We start from the raw sequence: 10,867 nt of genomic DNA on the forward strand, positions 1-10,867 counted from the left end.
AAGTTGTAGTACAGTAGTACAGTAGTACAGTAGTTACAGTAGTACAGTAGTACAGTAGTACAGTAGTACAGTAGTAGTAGTACAGTAGTACAGTAGTTGTAGTACAGTAGTATAGTAGTACAGTAGTTGTAGTACAGCAGTAGTTGTAGTTGTATACAGTAGTATAGTAGTTGTAGTACAGCAGTAGTACAGTAGTACAGTAGTTGTAGTACAGTAGTACAGTTGTAGTACAGTAGTAGTAGTAGTAGTACAGTAGTTGTAGTAGTAGTTGGTTGTTCATCAGTGAATGTTAGAATGAGACGTAATGAACCTTTAAACTGAGGAAATAACTCATCAGTGTGTGTGTGTGTGTGTGTGTGTGTGTGTGTGTGTGTGTGTGTGTTCAGACTGAGCTGCTGGATGTTCTTTGCCCATATAAGGAGTTTAGACTGAAGCTTCTGCACAGAGGTGTGTGTGTGTGTGTGTGTGTGTGGTGTGTGTGTGTGTGTGTGTGTGTGAGACACTGATTCATGTAGGAACATGTTTCATTCCTCTCTCTCCTGCTACACTCTGTACTACTGATACTACTGATACTACTGTTGTTACTGCTTCTAGTACTACTATGACCATTACTACACGTACTACCACTGTTACTCCTGTTACTACTACTGTTAGTACTGTAGTATTATTACTTGTTACCACATCTGTTACTAGTACTAAGAAAACTCTGACAACTACTATTATATTACTACTACTACTTTAACTGCAGTACTACTACCATCACCACTGTTACAATATGCACTGCTACTGTACTATAATACTGTACTGTGACAGCTGAACAGAAATACACACACACACACAGCAGATCCATGGGGATCAATTGAAGCATCAGGTCTGTTTCCTCTCTGAAATCCCTCAGCGCTGTGTGTGTGTGTCTAAAAATAACACACACACACAGAGCGCCCCCTGCTGGCAGTGAGCCACAGGTTTTAGGTTAAAGTCAGAGCAGTAGGAACGATGCGTTCAGGTGTTTCCTGACCTGTTGTTGTTGTTGTTGTTGTTGTTGTTGTGGTGGGGGGTGTCAGGCTGCAGCGGGCTCAGGAGGAGCAGCGCTGCGTTCAGGTGGAGAAGGTGAAGGTGGAGGAGGAGCTGAGGAACGAGATCAGCTCGGCCAAACAGGAAGCTCAGCGGCTCCGGGAGCTCAGGGAGGGAACAGAGAACGAGAGGAGCCGACAGAAATACGCCGAGGAGGAGCTGGAACAGGTGAGACCACGACCGAGAGCACACCTGAGGTCTGAGACAGGAGGTCTGTGGAAGAAGTAATCAGATACTTTACTGAAGTAAAAGTATCACACAGTAACACAGACACACTAACAGATGGAGGTAGTGGTATTCCAGCAGCTCCTGGTTAAATCCCTGTTTTTGTCAATGGAGTCTGGTGCTGATGTATAGAGATGATATATAGTGATCTTACTCACTGCAACAGGCTCAGTATCAACGAGAGAACCAGTGTCCAGGTCCAGGTGGGGGTCCTGAATGATGTGTGTGTTGCAGGTCCGTATGGCGTTGAAGAAGGCGGAGAGGGAGCTGGAGTCGCGGGCTCACTGGGCGCCGCCGGAGGCTCTGCAGAAATGGCTGCAGCTGACGCACGAGATCGAAGTCCAGTACTACAACATCAAGAAACAGAGCGCAGAGAGGCAGCTGCTGCAGGCCAGGGAGGGGGTGAGGACAACAACAACAACACACATTCACACTAAAACCAGGAAGTACGTTAGCATGTTAGCATGTTAGCTCTTCCTGTTGTCAGTGTGTTTCTGGTTAAATGTCTGAAATAAGGTCTGTGGTTTTAACACAAGCTCAAGACATTTTCAGGTTTTATTCTCCGACATAAAATGGGTCAGTAAATCCCCCACTCCTGATGTTTGAAGCTTTTACGTGTCTTAAAAAAGGCGGTTGCTAACGAGTGTCTAAATGACACTACAGAGGTTGTCGGGGACGTTAACATGAAAACCCATCTACTCACCAGTCCACCTTTACAGCCTCGTTGTGTTTCTACTCACGCTCTTTCAAACGATGGTGATGGTGATGTGATGATGGTGATGATGGTGATGATGATGGATGATGGTGATGATGGTGATGGTGATGATGGTGATGATGATGATGATGGTGATGGTGATGATGATGATGATGGTGATGATGATGATGGTGATGATGATGGTGATGATGATGATGGATGATGATGGTGATGATGATGATGATGGTGATGATGATGATGGTGATGGTGATGATGGTGATGATGATGATGATGGTGATGTGATGATGATGATGGTGATGATGATGGTGATGATGATGATGGTGATGATGATGGTGATGATGATGGTGATGATGATGATGGTGATGATGATGATGATGGTGATGATGATGATGATGGTGATGATGATGATGGTGATGATGGTGATGATGATGGTGATGATGATGATGATGGTGATGATGATGGTGATGATGGTGATGATGATGATGATGGTGATGATGATGATGATGATGGTGATGATGGTGATGATGATGGTGATGATGATGAGTGATGATGATGATGGTGATGATGGTGATGATGATGATGGTGATGATGGTGATGATGATGGTGATGATGATGGTGATGATGATGAGTGATGATGATGGTGATGATGATGGTGATGATGATGGTGATGGTGATGATGGTGATGATGATGATGATGATGGTGATGATGATGGTGATGATGTGATGATGGTGATGATGATGGTGATGATGATGGTGATGATGATGGTGATGATGGTGATGATGATGATGATGGTGATGATGATGGTGATGATGGTGATGGATGATGGTGATGGTGATGATGGTGATGATGTTTCAGGCAGAGAAGATCAAGAAGAAGAGGAGTTCTCTGTTCGGGACGTTCCACGTGGCTCACAGCTCCTCGCTGGACGACGTCGACCACAAGATCCTGTCGGCCAAGTGAGTGACCATTGACCTTTGACCTTTGACCCCGAACACAGCAACACTTCTCTTGCAGATGTTGTACTTTTTACTTCACTGATGACTCTTTGAGTACCGGGCTTTTTCTTGTAATGGAGTATTTTGACTTTGTTTTATTGGTACTTTTACATGAGTTAAGGATCTTTGGTGTTGCTGCCGTTACCTGCTCCTCAAGTACTCAAATACAATATTAAAGTAAAAGTATTCAGTACAACATGGTAGAAATACTACCTTACGGGTGTTCTTAGGTAAAAGTACATAAAGAACTCAGAAGCTCTTGTCTCCTGTGGCTGGTGCATAGGACTCTACAGGTGTCCTCAAAACTGTACTTAGGTTGAGTACTTGAGTAAAAGTATTTAGTTACTCTCCACCCCTGGCCCTCCGCCCTCAGACAGGCCCTGGCCGAGGTGACGGCGGCGCTGCGGGAGAAGCTCCACCGCTGGCAGCAGATCGAGTCTCTGTCGGGTTTCTGTCTGGTCAATAACCCGGGTCTGGGAGCTCTGGCCGCCGCCCTCAACCTGGACCCGGCCTTCCTCGGCCTGCGACCTCCGACCCCGCAGCACCTCCTCCTCTCCGACGACCTCGACGACATGGACGAGGACATCCTGTCTCCTGGGACGCTGCAGTGTAAGTCTGAGCTGAAGGACGGTCTGTGAGATCTGTGAGGAAACGTTTCTGAGTCACTTCTATGGGCTGCAGAATTCTGGGTATTTTCAGAGTTGGAAACTTTCCATGGGAATTAATGGGAAATTAGCTTAACTGCAGGTTAGCCTATAACAGAGATCTTTAAACATAAGGTTGGTTAAAACAACTAGATTTAATGCAGTCAGTCAGTTTATTTGATCTGTGCTACTTAAAGTTGAACCAGCAGAAATCAGGATGTGTTTATACAGCAGCTAGCTGCTAAATCAGAGCTAGCTAACAGCATGTCACTGACAGAGGCTCTGATGCTGATTGGGACTTTTTTACGGGATCATAGAAAATATTTTTATTCAAACTTCATGTTGTTTTGGCGTTCAGTGAAAGAATTGATTAAAGTTCAACTCACAAATAATTCAAAGTCAAATATGTCACTGTTTAAATGTGTATTTGTCTGCAGCGCGTCTGCTTATCATAAGAAAATGTTGATGTTTGTATAAATTACCACAAAATTTCCAGTCAATTCCCATAAATTCCCGTTAATTCTGGAAAGTTTCCTGTGAGATTTAATTTAAATTCTGTAAAACACTGACTTCCTGCATTAAAGTCTGTGGACTTGTCCTTTAACTCACCTGACGTCCTGTTCATCATGTCAGAGGTAAACCAAAGAATGAAACAGCCTCACCTGAGCTCAGCTCACCTGTGGTCCGCCCACTGTCTCCACCCCCTCCTCTGATTGGTCCTCTTTCTCTTGGCATCTCTCTCTCTCCTGATTGGCTCCCTGCAGACGCGGCGTGGCAGATGGATCGGCGAGTGAGCGACCTCTGGCCCCTGAGTGGCATCGCAGACACCCAGTCACCATGGCAACACTCGGGTTGGCCCCTCCTCCTCCCTCTTTCAGCCCCCGCCCAATTTTTCTGATTGGTCCATACCTCTGTGTGACCGGCAGCGATAACTGATCAATCAGATTTATTAATCCTTTGATCAGTGATCACCTCCAGACTGAAGTTTCTGTTTATCAAGAAATTAAAAAAACAACAGCAAAGTTTTTAGAAATTTAACGTGTTTGTTTTTTAAACATCAAAACATAAATTCCCAGAAGAAAATAAATAGTAGTATATAAAATAATAAAATATTACATCTAAAAAAATAAGTTATAATATTAAATTTGAAATAATGTAAATGTAAAAATATTTAAATAAGTTAAAATGTTAAAAAGAAACAGTAAAACCAGTGTTCTCTCAATATTAATTACATTTTTAAATATATAAAAAGTTTTTAATGGTGCATTTTAATATAAGACATTATTATATATTTGTAACAATTTCTTTTTAATTTGTTCAATAATTTAAAGTTGTATTTATTATTATTATTCCCTTTTAACGTATAAAATAATTGTTATTAATTCAATTTATTTTACTTTTTTCCCATTTGTTTTCAGACTGTTCTGACTGGTTCTGATGAAGCAGCAGTTTTTAAACACATTTACTAAAATAGTTTTGGACTTTTAATTTCCTAAGTTAAAGCCAAAACCCTGAGTCCTTGAATTTGACTCGACGATCCCTCAAACTCGTAGCTCAGTGTGAATCCTGCCTTAGCGTGCAGAGGTGTAAACCAACTACAGGCGGCGATCACATGAACATCAGAAGAACACCTGAGTGTTTGAGCATGTGAACGCCTCCTCACCTGTGCTGCTTCGTCCTCCTCTTCCTCCTCTTCCTCCCTCCCTGTGCTCAGATCAGATAAAGCTCTCCAGATGTTTTCCAGACGAGTTCACTCTTCTCTCCTTCTCCTCACATTCACACCCTCCTTCACTAACACCCACCTACAGGTCTGCAGCAGTTAAAACCACAAAGTAAATTCACAAAAACGGAATGTTTTCTTTCCTAAAAAAACAAAGACATTATATTTAAACAAGAGGTTTATAAAGCTGACATTGCACTTTATCTCTTGAAGACTTTCTGCTTTGTGAATCTGTTTCCTTTGCACTTTTAACTCCTCAGTTTTAAAAAGTGTTTCTCTCTTTGTGAGCTGAACTTCCTGTGTTTCTGCCTTTCAAAATAAAACTACCGACCCAGTCTAACTCCTGTGTTCCCCTCTCTCTCTCTCCTGCAGCTCAGAGTCTGATGCCCCTGCGACAGAGGATAGGAGACCCCGCTCTGGCGTTCAGCTCTCAGAGGTTGGTTGAAAGGCGGGGCTTAGCCGAACCAGAGGGGCGTGGCTCGTTCACGTCGTCCCGCCCCCCCAGCGGCCACGCCCGGCAGCATCGCAGTCGCTCCATCGGCCAGCTGGAGTTCCTCCCTGTGCCCTCCCCCTCTCTCTCCTCCTCCCTGTCTCACCCCTCCATTGGCCCCGCCTCCCCTCCTCACCCCCCTGTCCTCTCATTCTGTCCTCCTCCCTCCTCCTCCTCCTCCTCCTACACTGAGGGCACCGCCCATATTTCTGCTCTGCTCTTCCGATCTTCTTACTTCCACTCTCTGGAAGCGTCGTCCAGCCTCCCGCCTGCAGGGGGCGCTGTGACGAGCCGGAGGCAGCGCTGTCGCTCCGGCAGCTTCGGGTATCTCCCTCTGCACGACCTTCACATACTGATTCACTAACGAGACATTTGCAAAACATTTGATTTGGTCCTAACCTGAATTCAAGAACCTTTTGTTGAATTCATCGTCGTTTTCTTATTTCCAAAATATTTGAAGGAAAGATGAAAATGTATCCGTGGTCTGGATTTAGATTTTAATAAAAAAAAAGTTTAAGTTATTGTGACTCAGGGTTGGCCTGTTTTACAAACCTTTGCAAATTACAAGAGATCAAAATTTAGTTTGCAAAAAAAAAAATAATTGTGATTTGTCTGAAAAACGTCTTTACATGTGATGAGGATTTGACAGGTTTGAAGAATCTTTAGTATTTATGTCTGGTCAGAGTTAGAATTAAAACGATTCATGACAGGTCGTGGTTTTAGGACCACTTGTACATTTTAGTGTTTTTTTAAACAGATTTGTCATCTTAGTTTATAATTTAAGTTCTATCCTGATTCACCACTGTACTATAAGATAAGAACAAATTACTGGTCTACACATGTTTAATGAATCAGATGTAGGGTTATTTTTTACCTGTTACGTTTTTTACAAAACCATTTTTGAAGGGAAAAATAAGAAAACACTGATGAATGCCGTCATGTTTCTTCTCACTGGCTTGTCTTGCATTTCCTCTAAACTGATTTTTCATCCTTAATGTTGTGGTTCTTCCATCTCTCACTTTGTTTTCCAGGCATATAAATATTTATATTGTTTGTTATCATTTCATGCAGTGATAAATGGAGTTGAAGTACTTGTCATTTATTTGAAGCTGGACACCATTAGTCAGTCAGAACTTCAGAGTCCAGCTTCCACTTCTAATACATCCAGTATTTTTCATTACTTAAGTTAAATGTTAGCATCTTTAGCTCTTGCTGACGTCACTCTCTTCTTCTTCGTCAGGGACATTATGAACCGCTCGGACTCTGACTCCTCCCTCCCTCTGTCTCACGGCGAATCCCGCAGCCTGTACAGCTCCAAGCCCCTCCTCCCGTCCTCCAGGCTCCACCCCCGGCAGGGTCAGTGCTCTGGGCTTGGAGGAGGAGGAGGCCTGGAGAAGAGCTCCAGCCTCGGGGAGCTGAGGGGCAGCTCTGCCGCTGTCCTCGCCTCCTCCTGCTCCACCCGCTCCCTCTGCATTACATCCGACGCCGCCGCCACCGCCACTGACAGCCCCGTCATCTTCTCGTCCTCGGCCTCATCCAGCTCGTTAGGCAGTGGCCGGGGGACAGGCCTCCACCTCCCGACCAGGAGGAGCCCCGTGGAGGAGGTGGGAGGAGCGGAGGAGAGCGAGTCGTCCAGCAGCCGGAGGAGAAACGCCTTTAATAAGATCTTCAAGAAGAAACAGGGACGTCACTGAGGACGAACCACATCTCTGCCTCCGCCTCCAACCTGGTTTCAAACTGACTCATGATGAGACTTTGTTCTTCATCATCAGAGGAAACCTCGTCTGCTTTTACTCAACTTTTCCAGAAAATAGTTTTTATCTTTTCTCTCCATTAAACTGAAATAAGATCAGGTTTGCGTCAAGAACTACGACTCACCACCGACTTCCCAGGAGACAGAAGAGTCCGAGGAGAAGAACAAGAGGACGACTGAAGAAGAAAATAGAAGTAGAAAATTTAAAGAGAAGTTTTGACAAAAGTTTTGAAGACAAAAGTTTGTGATGATCTCGCAGCTGGATGTTAAACTAGAGAAGGAAGAAATTTAAAACACCTGCTCTGAGAAAAATATTGAATTTAAATTTGTTTCTTTAAAGTTGTCTGTTTTCATGTCTGTGTTTTCTGTTTCCGTGGACTTAGTGTCCATTAGAGAAATAAGCTGAACCTGTCACAGGTTTGATTCCTGCAGCACCAGACTCTGTCTGAAACGTCAGATTGTACGTTGTGCTTGAACGTGGTTTCTCAGTAGTTCCCTACAAATCTGGCCCAAACGTTCACTTGTACTCAAGATGAACTGATTAGACTTTGGTGGTCAAAGGTCGGTCTTGACTTGTCATCCATCCCTAAAGTCACGAACGCAGCAAGAACACTCTTTGTCCCCATAATGAGACAGTCCAACCTGTCCAATGGTGCATTCAGGCACCCATAACATTAGCTGTTAACGATGCCATTGGATAGTTTCCAGTGGTAAAGTGCAGTAACAACCTGGGACCAGTTTGACTTGAACAGACGCTGATCAGTGGATGATGAGATACCAAGGACCAAATCATACAGCAGTTATTATAGTCCTGAACAGAACCGGGCTGCAGGTCTCTGAACCTTTAGAACAGTACGACGTATCCAGTCTGGTCTGGATGAACCGGGTCTCAGCTTTTTCTGTTGCATGATGGGAAGTCACATGGTCGTCTGTAAATGCCTTTTTTGTTTCATATGTATATATATCAGAGTGGATTTTATGGCTTTATTATCTGAGTGTCAGTAGGTGAAGGGCTCTGTTTATATGACAGTGGATGACGGCAGAACGGCAGGTTTACCAGATCCACCGTCCAACATCTGTCTGACCCACATCTGTCTGATATTTGAAGAAGTAACTTGGCTGTCTGAAGTAATATCAGAGATTTTCTGATGTTTAAGAAACAAAACAATTCATCAACAAAATAATCAGCAGATTATTTAAACAGGTGTTTCACAGCCACATCTGACATTTGGCCTTTAATGTTACAATTAAATATAAATATTAGTCAATCGATTTATCTGTTCTAAATGAACTTTAAAGGGATATTTCTCAAGTTTCTAATTCTCTTATCGACATAGGAGTGGACGGATACGCTCGCTTTATGCAAATGTCTCTTTACTATTATTGCAACAATCAATCAAAAAACAAAAAGCAAAAACAGAAATCTTGTCCAGAACAACCTCAAAGGTTCGGCTTGCTCATGATAAACTGATTCTAAAAAAGATTCAGTGGTGTTAAAAGGAACTTGTGTTAACGCATCATTATCACGTTAACTTTGACAGCTCTAATACCAGTGAAGTTATCTGTTCAGTGTCAGAACTAATGGTCATATATTAAACTGTCGCTGCCACCCTCCGTCATCTAAACTGAGCCTGAGGTTGTTTAACTTATTCTCACAGTTTGAGTTTCACCTGTAGAGGAAATGTAAGATTGTAAAGTGTCACTGAAACACACAGCTGATGTGAAGATTATTTTTACAGTCTGGTCACTGAAGCTCATTAAACCTGTCATCTGTTCAGAACAACCACACTGATTTATTTCTTCAAGCCTTAGACTAGTGTGGTAAATCCTCATCATGTAGACGGTCATGGAAGGAGCTGGTGCTGATGAAGCTGGACCTGCAGCACCTCCACCTGAAGTTGATCGTCCTCCCACAGGTGCCAGTGGAGGACTGTTAACCTGGGACAGTTAAATCCATTGAGTCAGCAGGTTTATTTCAGAGTCAGAGCCTTAAACCCACTGAAGCTGCTGTAACTGTAAACACGTTACTGCATCTTCATGGTCTCGGCTGTTACACGAGGCTTGTGTCCAGTCATGAATAAAAGTACATAATAAATAAAGTTTGACCTTCAGAGTTTGTTAACTGATGACGTGTCTGGCTCGTGGCTGTTCTCCTGATTTAATAATAATCTCCGTATTTAAGGTGGAGGTATTTTAAGACCAATCACAGGCAGTTGCGGGGCGGACCAGAATCGGTCAGCCAATTGGCGTTTTTCTGCCAATGTTAGCTGACATATGTCGTCATTGGCTGCTACGTGTCTCCTCATTGGCTACGAACGTCTAGGAGGAGCTCAGAGAGGCGGAGACCGGAAGTCGGAAAACAGATTTAAACCAACGTTCGAGCTTCTGCTTCTGTTTGTCAGTGCTGTGAGGAACCGTCTGGATGTTACAACAAACTGTGGCGCTGCCGAACACACCTGCGGCGTGAAGGTAAGGTAAACAGTTAGCGGCTAGCGTTAGCATTAGCGTTAGCATCGGCATTACCTTGTAATGTTATTGTTTAATCCCATTTTCAGTCGTTTATATCGCCATTACGTCGCTACCCGAATGTTTTACACCTGGGTGTTAGCGTTAGCATTAGCCTCATCTTTTAAATGTTGTCTTTTCTCCTTGTAACTGTTCATCTGTTCCAGCTCCGTTAGCTTCTCTTTACTCTGCACACACTTCACTGCTTCTCTGTAATGCTGAGCTCCATCTCGGTCAGTTTAAGTCAGTTTATGGAGGATTATCATGTCGCTGTGGTCATGTTGTTTCTCTGTGGTGGTGTTATAGCATCGTTTTGTGTCTGTATGTTCAGCTTCTCTGCGGTTGTTCTGCATCATATTGTGTCTCTGTAGTTTAGTGTTTATTCCAGGTCATTTAACGTTTAGTGTTGTTTCAGTGTGGTAGTTCAGCATCTCATTGTGATCATTTTGCGACTCAGGTTTTTTTTGCTTCTTTGTTGTTTTGTGTCTTTTTGTAGCTTTGTTGCAGGACTCTGTCCATAGCCATCCATTGATCCCCTGTTATATTATTGATCAGAAATGTGTTTGTGGTGACTTTATTGAGCTCAGCTTTGTGTTAAACAAGCCTGAAAAACTAGATTTGGACTCTGTGCTGAGTCGTCACAGTGTCTGAGCTCAGATTATAATAAAATTATTTTAAACAACGCTTTTCTTTATGAGATCAATAAGTCACATTCTAGTAACAAAACTAATTTATTCACCTCTAA

The 10,867-nt window shown here is 43.2% G+C and overlaps 1 protein-coding gene across 1 annotated transcript; it reads left to right on the forward strand.

Annotated features, from left to right (window-relative positions):
* Positions 1-1,064: 1,064 nt before the first annotated feature.
* LOC108902565 (stromal interaction molecule 1) lies at positions 1,065-9,743 on the forward strand (the record flags this gene model as incomplete). The annotated part of the gene is given in 7 exon segments (XM_018704487.1): positions 1,065-1,242; positions 1,534-1,701; positions 2,871-2,971; positions 3,384-3,619; positions 4,419-4,505; positions 5,747-5,810; positions 7,105-9,743. Coding segments are annotated over 7 exon segments (1,288 nt in total), but the record flags the coding sequence as incomplete, so codon positions are not given.
* Between the last annotated feature and the right edge of the window lie 1,124 nt (positions 9,744-10,867).

Source organism: Lates calcarifer, unplaced genomic scaffold, assembly GCF_001640805.2.
Source record: "Lates calcarifer isolate ASB-BC8 unplaced genomic scaffold, TLL_Latcal_v3 scaffold_31_67, whole genome shotgun sequence".
NCBI lineage: Eukaryota > Metazoa > Chordata > Actinopteri > Centropomidae > Lates > Lates calcarifer.